A 19,013-nucleotide genomic window follows, 5' to 3' on the forward strand; every position below is an offset into this window, starting at 1 on the left:
ATGAATTCTAGAACTTGTGTGTACACTATGTTTGAAATATTAAGGAATAATGACTACATTGCTAATGTGTGAAAAGAAGGAATATGTAAAGAACAATGTTGTTTCGCCCGACTGGTGCCGCCATGGCAAAATACCATGTATTTTGCCGTGTATGTGTTCTTTTCATCTTTAAAAGCTTATCTAAAATGGCCTGAGTTGAATTAACAACAGATGTTTTACCATGCTGATGGTGACAACTTGTCTCAAATCCCTGACCCCTTGTTTGACCCCTCATTGTCCAGTCTGATGCCTCAAAGCACAGAATTGCTTTTGTCTCAAAAAACACTATAAAAGACAAGATGCAACCGAATTGGGCAGAAGATTTGCTGGATGCGTTGTGTTGAGTCCTGTTTGAGTACACCGGCATAGTACTGTTAAACTGTGTTGTAATCATTATATTGTTGCGAATATGGAATTTGGCCTCCATATCCGCTTGTAAATATTCCCCTATTTTCTCCAATACTCCCCAACTTTCCCCAATCCCCCATTCCCTAGTCCCATTGCATGTAAATAACAATCAGTAGAGCCGACCTTCCCCTTATTCCCCCATTAAATGTCGTGCCCAGGTCCACCGCACCACACGTAGCCAACTTTCGGACATCTTCCTAGTTATTCTTAATCTATGTCAGTTAAGGCCTCGTTTCCATTAATTATGACTCTTCGTTGCACCAGAATGTGATTATATGGCATCAGTAGTGAGTTTAGGACCTTTCCCATACCTCCTCCCATCTTCTTCCCCAAACAACAACAATAACAACAACTACAACAACAATTACAACAACAACAGAGGGGATGGCGGCGGAGCGGGGGAGGATGCGTCCTCACACCGGCTCGATTAGCTCCAGACCATGCGCTCCACGGGGTTACCCCGAAGGGGCTGGCTGTCAGCTCCTCGTCGGGGGCGGAGCCAGTAACCCCCCGCACGCACCCAATGAGAAGCAACGTGCCGATTCCACGAGGCGGAGCTAACGAGCCGAGGGCGTGTCACTCCCCGCCGGATATACGCGGCCACGCGCCGGATGTGACGTCAGATGCGCCCCCAGCTTGAGACGACAAGACGCCACCTCGAGCGCTGAGAGACCTCCTGCATCTTTTGGGCCGCGCCATCCTGTCCCTGAGCACAAGGTGCACCTTGTGCTGGCCATCGAATACCCGCTTTCCTCGCCATCAATCCCCGTGTGAGTCAGTTTTGTCCTGTTTCTCTGTGGTCTGTCGGGAATAATATAAGGTTGTGTCTAAGTGCCTGTCTTCCTATGATGTACCTCTTGTAGTTGTAATCTAACCTTCCGCCTTAATATAACCTCCTCCGGAGGTCTTGAGAACTGAACCCCTGGTGTCGTATTGTGTCATTATAACCCAGCCGGGTGTCTTCTCTTTCCTATTGAGCCAGCGTAGCGCGGCTTCGTCGACGTTCGAGTACAATCGGGTAATTTGTGCGGACACGGCGGCCATTCCGCTCGGCCCACCTTAACACCAAAGTCGTGTCTGTAACAATTGGTGTCGAGGAGTTGGATTCGGACCCGGGACTAAATTAGTTAGGCCCAAATTTTGGGAGGGAAAATCGATTCGGAGCGCGTACTGCGCTCGACGAAATTATAACGAAAAAAAAAATAAAAAAAAATTTGGATTTGTTTTACGAAACTCGAATTTTGCAAGTCGCGCTATGGCGGATCAAGACGGCTGGGGTCCGGTAGGGGAGAGTGAAGCAGGGTCGGTCCAGGACCAAATTGAGGGACGCGAGGAGAGCGAAGCAGTGAGGGCGGCAGGGTCGCAAAATAGCGTGGTCGCGCACGTGGGTGTAGCGGCACCAAATTTAGCCGCGGCCGTGGTCGCGGTAGCCGAACCCGAGATGCCAATGAATTGGAACCTGTTTATGAAACAGATGATGGCCTTTATGGTAAAAACAGACGATAATTTCAAAGGGATGGGAAACCAAATGGGGGTAATGAGGGACGAAGCGAGGGGTACCAGTGAGGGGTTAGACAATAATTTTGAGGAGTTAGACAAGAAATTTGGGAGGTTAGACAATAATTTTGAGGAGTTAGACAAGAAATTTGGGAGGTTAGACAATAATTTTGAGGAGTTAGACAAGAAATTTGGGAGGTTAGACAATAATTTTGAGGGGTTAGACAACGGGATAAAAGAGGTGAGAAATGGGTTAATGGGGGTAGAAAACAGAATGGCCGCTCAAGAGAATCAGATAGAGGGAGTGAAACATGGGTTAACGGGGGTAGAAAACAGAATGGCCGCTCAAGAGAATCAAATGGAAGGGATGCAGAAAGGGTTAGAGGGGTTAGAAAACACCATGGAAGGCAAATTGAGGGACATGAGGGACCAAGCGGAAAGGGAAGTTAACCAAATGGGGCAGCAGATAGAGGGGGTCAGAATGGGGGTAGAAACCAAACTGGATGCTCACAGGGAGGAAATGGAGCAGATGAGGGTGGCATCTGGGCAGGAGATGCAAGTGATGGGAGAGGAGATCAGAAGAAGAGTGAGTGAGGAGGTCGGAGGAGTGCGCGAGGAGGTGAGGCACTGTGAGGAGCACATGGAGAAGGAGGTGAGAAAGGGGACTGTAAAGTTACAAGGGGGCATAGAGGTCCTGACGCAGGAGGTGGAACAGCTGACGGAGGGACAAAAAGGACTAACGGAGCAGGTTCAAAGGAACACTGCGGTATTAGGAGGTTTAAAGGCGACACAGAAAGAACTAAAAGATGACTTGGTAGCGACGAAGAGGGAATGTCAGATGGTACGTGAGGGACTGACAACGAGGTTGGACGAGGTGATAGAGGTAATGGAGACGAAGGACCGGCAGGTGAGGACGCACATGGAAACGGTCAAGGTAGCCTTAGAGGATGAGCTTGAGGAGACGTACCGGGGAATAAAAGAGGTGAGGCACAAATTAGAAGAAGTGGAAGAAGGGATGAGCGAAATTAAGAAGCGACGGAGAGGGGATAAGAAAGAGATAAAAGAGGAGATAAAAGAATTGGTCCAAAGTCTGTGTTTGGATCGTGATGATGTGCTCATTAACCGGATGAGGGATTCGCAGGTGATGGAGGAGAAGCGAAGAGGAAGAGGACCCGGTGTAAGTGGTGACCAATATGGTCGTGCGTATGATGCGCCAGGGGATTTAATAAGCTTGGGGGTCGAGATGGACCCGGGTGTTCGTGAGAGGCCGTTGGTGAAGTGTGCGACAGGTCTGGTGTGCGAAAAAGGAGGTGTGCGAGAAAGTCCGACTCTGGGGTGTGTGAGGAAAAAGTGCGTGCCAAGGAGTAGTGAGGGTGCTGGCGAGAGTGAGTCGGTCGTAGCGCGTGTGCGAGGGAGCACATGGAAGCGCGGTGTGGTAAGTGTTACAGAGGGTGTAACGGGAGAGTGTGCGCGAGAAAGGTGTGTGACGGACAGGTGCATGAGGAAAGAGTGTGCTGTCAAGAGTAAGGGTGAGTGCGCTGTCAGGAATGGAGGTGAAAGTAGTGAGAGTGACATGGAGCGTGAGTTAGTTGTGACAGGTGAGCGAGGATGTACACCTGGGATGGAAGGATGCACACCTGGAATGGTAGAGCGTGAGTGGGAATGCACGCTGGAGTTGGTGGTGAGGCACGTGGTTGGGTGTGCGAATGAGAGCACACCTGTGATTGTCACAGAGGAGGTGACCGAGGAGGGGGCGCGAAGAGGTGTATTGGTGAGGTGTGCTACCAACGAGTGTGTGCCAAAGTGTTCGGTGGTCAGGTGTGTGACCAAGGCTGTGAGTGGAATGGGTGTGCCTGGGTGTGTAAGGAACGGTACAAGGAGCATGGAAACGGCTGGAGGTGTGAGCAAGGAACGGGCTGCGGGGTGTAAGCAAGCAGGTGAAGCATCGACGGTGACCGGGTTAAAGGTTAGGTCGACTTTTAGCCGAAGCGGGCCCTCGGTGCGTGCCGGGTTTCGCGTGCCGCGAGAACCAGCGGGGATCCGAGCCACGGCGGGTTTGAAAGGACCGCCGTGCGCGATCCGTGCTGGGCCTCGCTTTGAACGTCCGTGCTCCACTAGGCGGAGCGGGCGGCCCGATAGAAAGAGTCGTCATGGCGACCACTTTTTGGTGAGACGTGCCGGCAGGTCGAGAGCGGGGCATTGGATGGCTCCGTGCCGAGGTGGTGCGTGGGATCTCGGCACGGGTAAGCCCCCGTCCCTGCACCGAGTGCCGGACGCATCCAGCCGCTGGCACAAAACAACCAGCATCCATTGCTTGGCTTTACGAAGCCGGGCTTTGGACAGGGATTGGCGCACCGAGAGGTATTAGTGAGTCGACTGGGTGATGAGGTTAGTGTTTTGGACCCAAAATTAGAGAAAAACAAAATTTGACGATTGGCAAGGGATTGGCAGTAGTGATTGGCAGATGATGGGTAGTGATTGGCAAATTTTTGATTTATTGAAATTTGATGTGCAAAATTGGTAGTGAGAGACCCCCGATGTGGTGGGATGGCAAATCCACCATCCTTCCCATGTGGGGCAAAGGAGCAATAGCTTATGGGGTGTATGGCAGTGAAAACTAGCCCGGGTGGGTTAGGATATTGTGTGTAGGGATCTAGAGAAGATGACCTTAGGTAACGTTAAGGTTAGTTAGTGACTGATACCTGTAGTGGGGACGCAGGTAGATTAGTATGGATGATAATGACGAGGGAGCGCAATAGTTTAAAGGGACGACTGGGAAGCGCAAGTTTCAGAAGGGAGTAGTTAGCTGAGATGATGCCGTGTTTGTGAGAATTGAACAGGTGTGATTGCACAGGTGTGCAATTGGACAGGTGTGTGGAGCAGTGTATGAGTAGTGAGTGTCGTGGATCAGCGCGAATGCGCTTGGGGAGAGAAGGGTGCAGGTGGCACCAGGTGTGAGAGCACAGGTGTGCAGGTACAGGTGTGTGGAGAGAGTTGGAGTAAGTGGTACGGAGTGGTGTGCATGGTGCGAAGGTGTGGATGGGGGAAGAGTGGACCCCTTTCACGAGTACCCGGGGCGGGTAGTGTAAGTGTTAGGTAGAGGGTACAGGTAAATTGTGGTTGGATATTGGCATCTGTGGTGCGGTTGCAGAATGGTGTTGTGAATGGGTGCATTAGTGTTGTGGAAATGGCTGGGCGTGTAGCCTGTTAGTGTGTGTAGTTGGTTGGGCACTCCACCACTGTGAGGATGTCGGCCAGGTGAGGCCGCAGGTGGGCTCTGGGAGCCGGTAGAGTTGTGGATGGGGCCCGAGGATCCGGAGGATGGACCCGGGTAGCCCAGTGCCAGAGAGGGCACCGAGTGGGGAGAGTGCCAGAGGGCCTTCCCCAGGTAGTTAGGTTAGGGCAAGGAGCAGGTAAGCTCGGAGGCAACTGCAGTGGTGGAGGTGTGCAGGTGGGTAGACCCACTGGGAGAGGTACACGCCGCAGCCCAGAAATTGTGCGAGGGCACCGGGAGATGAATCGGGGGAGTGAGACCCCAAATTGAAGAGCACCACAGTTTGGCCAATGGGAATTGGTTTTTAGAACCCATAGTGTAAGAGGGCCAATGGTTTGGCCGGAGAAAGACCCCGGGTAGTGTAAAGTTGTTAAAGTCATTTAGGAAATAGTTAGGATTAATGAACCTGTCGCACCATACGCAGCCACTTACCTGTGGTGATGATGATGACTCCACCCCTGTGTTTTCTTTGTTTGTGTTGCAGAAATGAGAATTGCTGTTGGATTTGTGAGACGCATCACGACGTGGATGAGACATTGGGGTGATTCCATCTCTCCCTCCCTAGGAGGGACTGATGATGAATTGGTGATGGCAAATTTTGATGTTGAGTTGGAGATGGCAAATTTTGATGAGAGTTGAAAATGGCAAATTTGATTGGTTAGGAGGGAGAGAAGACGAATTTGGTTTATGGGAGGAACGGGGAAGACAGTAGGGATGTTTGTTGATTTGTAAAGTAGATGTTTATGGGTAGTGTTGTGTTTTGTGGATACAGTAAGGGGTAAGGGAGGGGCCATGTAGGTTACCTGGTGGGGGGGGGGGCGTACGATAGGAACGTACCTGTCTCACCTGGTTCCCATGTGCCCCCAGTGTGCATTACCTTATATTGCGTGCACTTTTGCGCCCTTACCACCTTACTCACTTGTTTCTTCTTTTGTCTCCCACCTCCGAGGATCTGGCTTTGGGGTAGAGAGAGAGGAGAGAGAGGTGCTGGCTACGCAGTTGTGGGCCTGCACTTTCGCTGTTGGCTGCCTGGATCGATACACCATATGGACCGCAATGTTTGTGGCCACCCACAATGGACCGCAGTTCGTTTGCGGCCAAGCACCACCCGGGGATGGACCTATGGGTCAACGTGGCACCTATGCCATACAGGTGAACCACTTTTAGTTACCACCAAGTGCACCACAAGAAGAGCAAGAGACACCTGCAGGGTTAGGGGTTGTCGAATTTATTTTTATTCCAATGAACAATGGTGACTGCACCGATTGGTGGTGGGGTGGTGCTGTTGATGCTCGGGAAGGGTGCTCTGCACGTTATTAAAGGCCGTCGGCCACAGAGCACTCGTGGGTTGGTGTATCGATGTTGGCAAGCGCGCTCTCTCTATGCATAACATCTGCATGTGTTCCTCCAAAGACAGGTCCTGGATCGTAGTGTAGATATCAGCGTAATCTTGTAAATAATGCTCCCTACCGGCTGTATGTGTAGTTTGCGAATTCTTTCCGGATTCGGTTATCCTGTGGGTGTGTTTCTGTGAGGAGAAGGGTGCAACGTCGCAGGGGGACATATTTACTCATTTGTGAATATCTGTAAAACTGTCGCACTCAGGGTAGAGTTAATAGTAGAGGGAACTACATTGCGTGCCACACTAAAGTAGGTAAAAATTTATCGGGTCGGGACGCCCCGAGGGTAGAGAAGGGTGCAATGTTGCGAATATGGAATTTGGCCTCCATATCCGCTTGTAAATATTCCCCTATTTTCTCCAATACTCCCCAACTTTCCCCAATCCCCCATTCCCTAGTCCCATTGCATGTAAATAACAATCAGTAGAGCCGACCTTCCCCTTATTCCCCCATTAAATGTCGTGCCCAGGTCCACCGCACCACACGTAGCCAACTTTCGGACATCTTCCTAGTTATTCTTAATCTATGTCAGTTAAGGCCTCGTTTCCATTAATTATGACTCTTCGTTGCACCAGAATGTGATTATATGGCATCAGTAGTGAGTTTAGGACCTTTCCCATACCTCCTCCCATCTTCTTCCCCAAACAACAACAATAACAACAACTACAACAACAATTACAACAACAACAGAGGGGATGGCGGCGGAGCGGGGGAGGATGCGTCCTCACACCGGCTCGATTAGCTCCAGACCATGCGCTCCACGGGGTTACCCCGAAGGGGCTGGCTGTCAGCTCCTCGTCGGGGGCGGAGCCAGTAACCCCCCGCACGCACCCAATGAGAAGCAACGTGCCGATTCCACGAGGCGGAGCTAACGAGCCGAGGGCGTGTCACTCCCCGCCGGATATACGCGGCCACGCGCCGGATGTGACGTCAGATGCGCCCCCAGCTTGAGACGACAAGACGCCACCTCGAGCGCTGAGAGACCTCCTGCATCTTTTGGGCCGCGCCATCCTGTCCCTGAGCACAAGGTGCACCTTGTGCTGGCCATCGAATACCCGCTTTCCTCGCCATCAATCCCCGTGTGAGTCAGTTTTGTCCTGTTTCTCTGTGGTCTGTCGGGAATAATATAAGGTTGTGTCTAAGTGCCTGTCTTCCTATGATGTACCTCTTGTAGTTGTAATCTAACCTTCCGCCTTAATATAACCTCCTCCGGAGGTCTTGAGAACTGAACCCCTGGTGTCGTATTGTGTCATTATAACCCAGCCGGGTGTCTTCTCTTTCCTATTGAGCCAGCGTAGCGCGGCTTCGTCGACGTTCGAGTACAATCGGGTAATTTGTGCGGACACGGCGGCCATTCCGCTCGGCCCACCTTAACACCAAAGTCGTGTCTGTAACAATATATTCGAGTGAGTCTTCTCCAGTGAATTAAATCTTTGACATTGTTCTTGAGGTGTGGACATTCAATCTGTTAACACTCTTCTTCAACAGTGGTGTGCATTTTAATCAGACGTATTAAAATGTGGGATCCAGCATCGTAAGCCATATTGTTGCACATCAAATGTTTGTGTTTGTTCCTGATGTTAGAACATTCCCAAGCAGCTTTTTGTACAAAGTGTGGTATGTTCTGTTCTGTACCGCACATTGGGGTTTGATTGACGATTTTTACATTGATCATCCAATACCTGGCAGGAGATGTACCTGTGTGATTGCTCGGGAAAGGAAATTTTCCAGAGGTCATTGGAGACACATGTAAGTTTGAAACTTGCTCTGAAATCTGTGGATTCATTACCTGCTACTAAGCATTTTTGACCTTCACTGAGAATGATGGTTGACCTTCGTTTAAGAGTAGTTCACAGAGCATTGTGTTTCAGCATTTCACTGACTCGCCTGACATATGTGCATTTTGTTTATAACCAAGAGATTATGTTTCACATATATTTACATTGCCCTCATTTTCGACCTAGGTTTTGTTTTTACTGTTAAGGATTCTTGTTCCATTTCTGACTTCCTCTATGACTTATTATTTTTGGACATCCTCTTTTAAAGGATAAGATATTACAGGTTCTTGTGTAAAATAAAGGTAATTGTAGCCACCACCAAACTTGCAATACATAAACAAGGAAGGTGAGGATCGGTAATGTCGGGCCGCAATCTAACTTATTGTCCCCCGTCGCACCGCGGAGCGAAAGGGGGACTATGGTTTTCCCCTCCCTCCGTCTGTGTGTGCGTCCGTCCGTGTGTGCGTGCATACGTGCGTGCATAAGCGAAAGACCGAGTTCTAATTTGGTGTGTGGGTGCAACCCACGTCAAAATCCAAGATGGCCGCCGCCATGTATGTCTGACGCCATGTATGTCTGAACCTTGTGAGCGGAATATCTTGAAAAATAAGCGAAGTACCAACTTCTAATCTTGTGTGTGGGTGTATCTAGGCATAAGGAAGAATGCTTTTGAAAATTGGGTCGCCACGTCAAAATCCAAGATGGCCGCCGCCATGTATGTCTGAACCTTGTGAGCGGAATATCTTGAAAAATAAGCGAAGTACCAACTTCTAATCTGGTGTGTGGGTGTATCTAGGCATAAGGAAGAATGCTATTGAAAATTGGGTCGCCATGTCAAAATCCAAGATGGCCGCCACCATATATATGTCTGAACCTTGTGAGCAAAATATCTTGAAAAATAAACGAACTACTAACTTCTAATCTGGTGTGTGGGTGTACCTACGCGTAAGGAAGACCGCTATTGAAAATTGGGTGTCCACGTCAAAATCCAAGATGGCCGCCGCCATGTATGTCTGAACCTTGTGAGCGGAATATCTTGAGAAATAAGCGAAGTACCAACTTCTAATCTGGTGTGTGGGTGTATCTAGGCATAAGGAAGAACGCTGTTGAAAATTGGGTCGCCACGTCAAAATCCAAGATGGCCGCCTTGCGTCTTCCACTTTGTCAACTCACATCACTTCACCGACGGGGGACCTAGGCGTAACGCTTGTTATTTATGAAAGCTTTGCTACATTTAGGAATGAATGGAGAGCTTACAACATCACATTTGTGGGAATAGTCACAGGTTTGTGGGGGGTTTTCTGCCCAAAATAATGCACTTTGCAATATTACCCCTTAAGGTTCCTTGTATTTGCTTTGATATAGTCATGAATAATGGTATATTGACTTATTACAACTTGCACGGGACAAATTATCTCTTCAGTTGAGTAAAGTAGATGTTTAGCCCGTCTCCCTCCTCCCCCTCCCCAGCACAGTAGGAGACGGGGTTTTGCAATCACTTCTGTGTGTCTGTCTGTTTGTCCGGCTGTCCAGGCCACAACTTTTTTTTAACCATTTGAGTTTTTGTCATCAACTTTTCAACAAACCTTTATTATGAGAATATGCAGAATCTTACTATAATTCATCAAATGTCCGTCCGTTTGAAGGTACCGCAAAAACGGCTCAACCGATTGCAATGATATTTTGGGTGGGTATTCCTGGGACCCCTGGGAGTAAAATAGGTGATAGTTTTTCCAATTTTTCCAAGTTTTCCAATTTTCCAGTTTTACCAAACACGATGGAATAATATTTACCGATATGAACAGTGATGTGGCTTTTGTTGAAATTCTACAAATACTGTTTATTCTACGTACCAGGAGAGAGTAGATCGACTCCTGACGAACTCTTCCTATATAAACGTGCGGCTCCAAAGTAACATGGCAGCATGTGCAAAGCGACTGAGAAACAGGTGTAGCGGCCGCTTCCGCATTACAGATTCGGCGTGCACTCTTCACACATAAACGTGCGACTGAGAAGGACGTGCAGCGGCCGCTTCCGTTTTGCAGAATTCAATCTTTTTTCAAAATGTGCACTATGTACTGTTTAGATTTTGATGATTTGCGTGTGATATGATTCAACGGATGTTCATATGCATCGTTTAAAATTTTTAAAAAGCCTTCAATTTCTGATATTTTGCCTTTTCATTTGGGCTTCCCAATTGAAGCCCCACCCATAGGGTGGGTACCGTTGCTAGTATAATTAAATTTACTAATTAACAAAAAATTATTTTCACTCATTGAAAATTTGATGAAAATGTGAACGGGCAAAGTAATTATAACATAGCCCTTATTAGCCCCGCCACAGCCCGTCAGGCGTGAGATGCTCCATTTTTAAAAATCACTCCATGTTTCTTTATTTATTTGCCATTGAGCTTTAGTGTATCTCTGTCCAGGCCATAACATTTTTACCAATTGAGCTTTTGTCATGAAATCTTCATCAAACCTTTATTATGAGACTATGCGAACACAAATTCATAAAATGTACAATTGTTTCACTGTCGTTTTCATGAAGTTTGATTTGACTACAAAGCAGACGGGCGTTGCATTTTGAGATGCTTTCTCGTTTTTTCTTTTCTTTGAGTACAAGCCTCAGCAGTTATTATCTAGCTCACAATAACTACTACTGCTTCATCTGCTGCTGCTACTACTACTACTACTACTACTACTACTACTACTACTACTACTATACTGCTTCTACTGTTACTTTAGGTTTAGGGCATCACATTTTACTGTATATACATGACCGTATTCTGGTATAATTTATTTTCAAACATTAAATGGGTGGTATTTCCATAGTATTTGGCTTTTATACTTCACTTCATCACCTTTTCCTTGGTTATTTAAATACCGTGGCTAGTGATGTCATTGTGGTAGATCTTTTCAAATAGCAAAACTAACTAGCCAAATTTAACCAGCCTTCAATTAAGTAGCATTCATTCTTAGATATCTGACTTCCTCCACTCATGTAGTCAAGTCGTACACAGTTAGCCAAATATTTTGGAATAAAAAAAGGAACTAAAGTGAAATTTGTAATGCTAAATGCCCCACACACACAAATTAATAGATTAGAGGACTGTTACAAAAATCCACATCAGGCATTTTGAAATGTTGTCTCAAATCAAATGACAGGGAATAACAATAAAGTTGCACTGTTATGTTTAGCACAATGAGCTGGAAGTTCATTAATTTAGCACTTGCCCTAGGATGTGCAGGAATATTCTAATGGCAAAGTCTGCACCAACATCCGGATCGAACCACACCCTCGCCACAATACAATGACATGAGTCATATGCTAATATTTTTATTACGTGTGTGTGTGTGTGTGTGTGTGTGTGTGTGTGTGTGTGTGTGTGTGTGTGTGTGTGTGTGTGTGTGTGTGTGTTCTACATGTTTGCTTTAGTTGGTGTTTTTTCGCCTTCTCTTTGTTAAGTGTGTTTACAGGTTTGGGATTCCCCCTTTCGGAGGTTTCGTTGTATAAAAATCGTTATGATTTTTCAATTTCTAACATGCTTGATCCTTCAATTCATTAAGAGTAAAGTACTTTGTTTACTGTGTGGTTTGATGTTGCATTCTTTGTTCTCTGGATTCCGCCATCTCCACCTCCTTACCCTTTTTTCGTAATTACCTTTACCTCCTGCCCTTCCATACTTCAATCAGTCCGAGATTTCCACGTAACCATAACCTCTTTTTCTCGGAAATGATATTGAAATCACTCTTTCTATCCAGCCGATAGATGAGGGCTTTTGTTAATGTCCTCTGTTCTCTGTTTTGTGTCCTCTGTGTCCTCTGTTCCTTGAATATTCTATGAAAGTTTAATCACTGTGAAAATTTAATAACGGTGAATTCTACATTATTACTTAATCTTGCTGGCATTTAAACAAACACACAAGTGTATTTTCCCTCCTCCTTCAACATATCGGCTTTTACTCCACAGATAATAAACTTTTCGTATTTACAAACCGTTGGCTTTCACACTTGACGATAACATGCTTTGTTAAGTACAGCAGTTTATAATGTGCATGTATGAGATGTAAGATACGAGGTACTTTTGACGACTTTTTATCGACTTCACATTATACCATCACATCGGTGTCCATTTAATGGCCAAGCCAGTTCGATATACATGTTGCAGTTTAAAGGCAGACTTTATTTATCTTTCTGTGCGCGTGACAGTGGCATCATGCAGCTGGTGTCTGCCTCGTATTTGATCTCACTGATGAAGGGTCACTTGTTTCCTGTTCCTCCTGGATGCAATGCTTGGGATCCTTCCATGTGGCAGGTGAGCCATCTATATATATAAAACACAGTTTGTGTGTGTGTGTATGTGTGTGTGTGTGTGTGTGTGTGTGTGTGTGTGTGTGTGTGTGTGTGTGTGTGTGTGTGTGTGTGTGTGTGTGTGTGTGTGTAATGTTACCGATAGACTCCTAAACGGAGAGGCTTACGTGCTTGATATTTGACATAGACATGGCCATTGAGCGTGGGACGAACATGGCCGAACTCAAAATATTTGACGATCCATATTTTTTATTCATATTTATCTCAGCGCATTTCAGCGAAGTACCCGCTAATCTCAGCCGGTTCCAGAGCAGCTCGCTGATTCGCTCAGAGCGATCACGTGATGTTCCATTTCCGCCGCCAGACTGATTCGCTCAGAGCGATCACGTGATGTTCCATCCCGTCACACGTCACACGTTTTTTCACCTTTTATGCGATCGTGTTTTGTATCGATTTTGTGCGATATGAATTAAATGTCTTTGAAACAGCTGTGAAACGTCTTTCCACAACCCTTCCGTAACCGATTGGAGCAGTTTATTGCCGCACAAAACGAGATCCGCGAAGCGAGTTGGTCGAGTCGTGCTGACAAAGATGGCGACACGGCGGCTTCACTTTTCACGGAGTATGAGCGTTCTATATATTTTCAATTCAGTGCGCCCGTGATTTGTGGCATAGACATGACCATTGGGCCTTCACGGTGTAATTTGTGCGAGGCTTTTGTCCAAGTGAGCTTGAGTCGAGAGGGCGAATGTACGGGTTGGGAATGTACGGGTCTCCCTTCCCCCGCCCGGCAACGCCGGTACTGGAGGACGTCACAGGATCGGTGAGTCTCCAAATCCGCTTCGTGCTGTTGCGAATATGCAGGACTATGCCCGATTGTTGTGCTGCTCTCCGACCATGAGAACTGCAACGTCATTGTTGACTGGCCATCCCCTTCCCTCCCCCTTCCCCCTCCCCCCTCCATCCCCCCTTCCCTTCCCCCTCCACCCTACCCCCTCCACCCTACCCCTCCCCTTCTCCCCTTCCCCTCCCCCCTCCCCTTCTCCCCTCCCCCTCCATTTTCCCCCTCCCCCTCCATTTTCCCCCTCATTCTCCCTTTTCCCCCTCGCCCTCCATTTTCCCCCTCGCCCTCCATTTTCCCCCTCCCCCTCCCTTTTCCCCCTCCCCCTCCCTTTTCCCCCTCCCCCTCCCCCTCCCCCTCCCTTTTCCCCCTCCCCCTCCCTTTTCCCCCTCCCCCTCCCTTTTCCTCTCCCCCCTCCCCCTCCCCCTCCCCTTCCCCCTCCCCCCTCCCCCTCCCCCCTCACCCTCCCTTTCTTCCCCCCTCCCCCTCCCCCCTCCCCCTTCCCCCTCCACCCTACCCCCTCCCCTTCTCCCCTCCCCCTCCCTTTTCCCCCTCCCCTCCCCCATGCTTCTCCCCCTCCCCTCCCCCATCCTTCTCCCCCTCCCCTCCCCCATCCTTCTCCCCCTCCCCTCCCCCATCCTTCTCCCCTCCCCCCTCTTCTCCCCTCCCCCCATTCCCCTCCCCTCCCCCCTCCCACCCCCTCCCCCTCCCTTTTCCCCCTCCCCTCCCCCATGCTTCTCCCCCTCCCCTCCCCCATCCTTCTCCCCCTCCCCTCCCCCATCCTTCTCCCCCTCCCCTCCCCCATCCTTCTCCCCCTCCCCTCCCCATCCTTCTCCCCCTCCCCTCCCCCATCCTTCTCCCCTCCCCCCTCTTCTCCCCTCCCCCCATTCCCCTCCCCTCCCCCCTCCCACCCCCTCCCCCTCCCCCTCCCATCCCTCACTCTCCCATCCCTCACCCTCCCCATCCCCCCCTCTTCCCTCTCCCCTCCCCCCTCCCCCCTCTCCCCTCCCCCCTCCCCCTCTCCCCTCCCCCCTCCCCCCTCTCCCCTCCCCCTCTCCCCTCCCCCCTTCCCCCCTCCCCTCCCTCTCCCCTCCCCCCTCCCTCCTCCCCTCCCCCCTCCCCCCTCCCTCCTCCCCTCCCCCTCCCCCCTTCCCCCCTCCGGCCCCTCCCCCCTTCCCCCCTCCCCTCCCCCTCCCCTCCCCCCATCCCTCCTCCCCTCCCCCCTCCCACCTCCCCCCTTCCCCTCTCCCCCCTCTCCCCCCTCCCACCCCTCCCTCCCTCCCACCCCCTCCCATCCCTCACCCTCCCCATCCCCCCCTCTTCTCCCCTCTCCCCTCCCCCTCCCACTCTTCTCCCCTCCCCCCCGTTCCCCTCCCCTCCCCTCCCCCCCGTTCCCCTCCCCTCCCCCGCCCGGCAATGCCGGGTACTTCTGCTAGTGAGACATATTTGCACATCCTTTACCAATCACAGCCTGAGATATCTGAGGCATAGCTCTCCGATTATAACAAATAGGACTGTTCATCTAGACTGATGTGACTCTGATTAGGAAGGATGATAATAATTCAATGAAATAACTACAGATTGGGGCCAAGGGATATATAGGTTGTCTATTAAAACCAGGATCTGTAAGACAGATTAGGATGACCCATCATAAAAGATGCAAAGTGCTGCCATTGGCCTTGTGGTACCTTAAGATATTTACCTCCAATGTCATCTAACCTGACAACCTTGGCATTTCTTCAGCAACTATTGGGGATGCCTCTTTGCGGTGGTTGTACCCTTCAACATAAGTCGGGGGCCAAATATTCCCCATCCTTCCCTGCTGCCCAGATTTGTCAGGACAGCGCAGTCACGGTTAGAGTGTTGATTGGTGTCCATGGACTGGCCCTTTCCCTATTGTCTCTCTCTCTCTCTCTCTCTCTCTCTCTCTCTCTCTCTCTCTCTCTCTCTCTCTCTCCCTCTCCCTCTCCCTCTCCCTCTCCCTCTCTCTCTCTCTCTCTCTCTCTCCCCCTCTTTCTCTTTCTCTCTCTAACTCTGTTGTGGCCCTGACTTCGTGATGGCGGGGGTACAACATCCTGGATGTGGGGGATCTCTAGGTCGCTCCTGGGAGATTGGTTGGCTATCTCCATGGAGCAGGCTTGTTTGAGAGAACTGTCCGGAGCTACTGTCGTGGCCAAAAATATTGGCACCCATGCACTTTTTTCAAATAATGTGCCATTTCTTCCAGAAAAAATGTTGAAATTAAAAAATATTTTGGGATCCATATATGTATTTATTTGGTTTGCAGTGGAACAAAACAAAAAAGCCGAAGTAATTAATAAATCTTAGCTTATTCCACATAGAAATCCTAAAATGGCCTGGACAATATTATTGGCACCTTTTAGAGGTTGTTAGAAATAATTAGATTTCAAGAATAGGTGATTCTCCTTTAATTTGCATTTGAACTCACCTTTGGTGAGTTGCAGGTGCCTGCAATATAAAAATCACTCATTCAACCAGTTTGAATAGAGAAAAGGAGTCATTCTGCTGTTTTGTGTCACTGTGTGTACCGCAATGAGCATGGGGAAAAGTAAGAAAACCAGAGAATTGTCTGAGGAGGTCCGACACAAGGGCATGGACAATCTCAAGGCTACAAGTCCATCTCCAGAGACCTTGATGTTCCTATGTCCACCGTACGCAATGTTATCAGGAAGTTTAAGGCCCATGGCACTGTAGCCAACCTCGCTGGACGTGGCTGCAAGAGAAAACTTGATCGAAGATTGCAGCGAAGGATTGTTCAAATGGTGGAGAAAGCACCTCGATCAACTGCCAAACAGATTCAATCTGACGTTCAGACACAGGGTACGACAGTTTCAACTCGCACCATCCGTCACCAACTCACTGCTGAGAGAGAGACATAAGAAAGCCTGACGAGTTTTCCAAACACACCTGAACAAGCCAAAATCCTTCTGGGAGAATGACCTGTGGACAGATGAGACAAAATTAGAGCTTACGGTAAAGCACATCTTCTCTATGATTACAGAAAACAAAATGAAGCCTTCAAAGAAAAGAACACCTTCCCAACAGTCAAACATGGAGGATGTTCAGTGATGTTTGGTAGTTGCTGTGCTGCCTCTGACACTGGGTGCCTTGAATGTGTGCATGACGTCATGAAACCAGGAGATTACCATGGCATTTTGGAGCGCAATGTTCAACCCAGTGTTAGAAAGCTGGGTCTCCGTCGAAGGTCATGGGTCTTGCAGCAGGACAATGTCCCCAAACACACTTCAAAAAGTACCCAGGAATGGTTCAAGACAAAACACTGGACTGTTCTGAAGTGGCCAGCAATTAGTCCAGATTTAAATCCCATTGAACACCTGTGGGGAGTTCTGAAAACAGCAGTTGGGAGAAGGCACCCTTCAAATCTGGGAGAACTGGAGCAGTTTGCACAAGAAGAGTGAGCCAAACCGCCAGTAGAGAGGTGTGGGAAGCTCATTCATGGCTATAGGAAGCTCTTGACTGCAGTTATTTTGTCCAGAGGCCGTGCTACCAAATATTTAGTCGAGGGTGTCAATAATTTTGTCAATGCTATTTCTTTTTATTTTCTGATTTAAAAGGATATATTAAGTTCTGAATCAAAAACAAAGGTTCTGTAAAATTAACAGTGAAATAAAAAATTGTGGAGACCAAATACTTTTGGCAATGTCAACTTATTTTTGAGAAAATTGTGAGTTATTTGAAAAAGTGCAAGGGTGCCAATATTTTTGGCCATGACTGTATACAACAACAACGACAACAACAACAACCTCGGCATGCCATGAGCAGTGAGTTGGTTATGTAAATATGGGGCATAGCTGCATAACAACCTTGGCATGTCTGTGCAGGAGTGTTGGTGGGTACCAAAGCTGACTTGACCGCTCGGCGTGTGGTGTCTGCTGAACGCGCTCAGTCTGTTGCTGCATCGCTGGGCCTCAACTACTTTGAAACATCAGCGGTGAGATTGGGAGGGAATGTCTGGTAAGGATAGAGGCAATTTGTATATCAATGTGAATCTTCTTTCGTGTGCAGCACAAGGCTACGGGGCAGCATCATTGGCTGAGGGCATTTCTGTGTTGCTGATGAATATTATTTGGGAAAATATAATTTTAAAGAAGTTTTTTTTTAGTCGTTTCATACTACAATCCTTATCTGGGAGGCGTGAAATACGTCGAGACTGCCCCCAATTTACTAACCAATTTGCTAACCAATTGACTGCCCCTAATTTACTCACCAGGGGTTTCTGCACATGTGTGCCGAGCAGTCTGGGCAGATTTTGCCATTTTGAAAGTCGCATATTCCCAGTCATACAATGTGTCAATGACTGGCTATGAAACACATATATGACAGCACATGCATTTCAACTGACAGTGTACCTATAACTGCAATAACATTTGATGCAAAAAAAAGACAAAATTATCATTACAAGGCCTGCAATGATGCTCGTCACCATAACAATTCAACATGAACTAGGAACAGCGTACTTGTTAATTATTTATAATCCTCTTCCAGGCAAAATGATCTGGCCGAAGACTATTTGTACTTGGTGCACTGCAAAGACGCTTATGGTATTTGTGACCGTGGTGACAAGCCATAGTTAAAATGACTTGATGACAGTGTGTTAACCTCATTATAGTTTATTTATTTGTTTATTTATTCACGGCTTCCTCATTGAAGACTTGCTTGCAATACATTGCATTTGAGAATAAATATCTTGAGACGACAACAACTATAACAATAACCACTTATTTTTATATTGCTTGGCTCGTGAATCGTTGAATCTGATCTTCAAAAAAAACAACTATTTTAAATGTTTTGTTCTTCGATGCGCTCTTTTCTTCTTTAATGGCCAACATGTCCGGTTCATCTTGGTGGATTTTATCATCGAACTCTCCTCATTTGTTTCCAGCTACATCAACTTTCCTTGCATCTGTCTCTTTCTTTTTTGTACCTTCATTTCTGCAGTTGTTTGTAATTTGGAATATGAAGGTGGTTGTAACCTCATGTACACCCACTAGGCACTCGCTCCCTTCACGCAAACATCCATGCTAGCCGTGACGTAGAACGCTGCTCGTAAACCTGTGTGATTTGAGTGAGACTTCTACAAATGGTTCAAGACGTACAGTCTTATTTGAAGTGACATCTTAAATTGCTTTATGGTTGTCATCTCTGGATTGCTGCTTAATAAAAACTTGAAATTCTGCGCAAACCTACAGGTAGTGGACAAATAAAATTGAAATACCAATGTAAAGTCACTTCATAGAGCATTGGACCACCACATGCAGCCAGTACGGCCTGTACGCGCCATGGCATAGAGTCCACCAGCGTCTGGAATTCTGCAGGAGGGATGTGGCACCATTCTTCCACAAGAAAGGCAATCAACTCGTACCTGTTTGATGGAGGTGGAAAGCGCTGTCTCAGGCATCGTTTCATAATCTATATATATAT

General features: G+C 48.0%; 1 protein-coding gene across 2 annotated transcripts in view; it reads left to right on the plus strand.

Moving 5' to 3' along the window:
* The window catches only part of LOC137434233 (intraflagellar transport protein 27 homolog), a 91,536-nt gene that overhangs the window by 65,707 nt on the left and 6,816 nt on the right, over window positions 1-19,013 (plus strand). Inside the window, exons 4-6 of one of the 2 annotated variants that reach the window (XM_068127031.2) lie at window positions 8,308-8,367; window positions 12,608-12,713; window positions 17,414-17,523. In XM_068127031.2, the coding sequence (XP_067983132.2) occupies window positions 8,308-8,367; window positions 12,608-12,713; window positions 17,414-17,523 (276 nt within the window). Of the gene's footprint in view, window positions 1-8,307; window positions 8,368-12,607; window positions 12,714-17,413; window positions 17,547-19,013 lie in introns of both variants that reach the window. The other variant, XM_068127032.2, reaches the window with a different exon arrangement.

The sequence above is a fragment of the Myxine glutinosa genome, chromosome 10 (genome assembly GCF_964187855.1).
Source record: "Myxine glutinosa chromosome 10, kmMyxGlut1.1, whole genome shotgun sequence".
NCBI lineage: Eukaryota > Metazoa > Chordata > Myxini > Myxiniformes > Myxinidae > Myxine > Myxine glutinosa.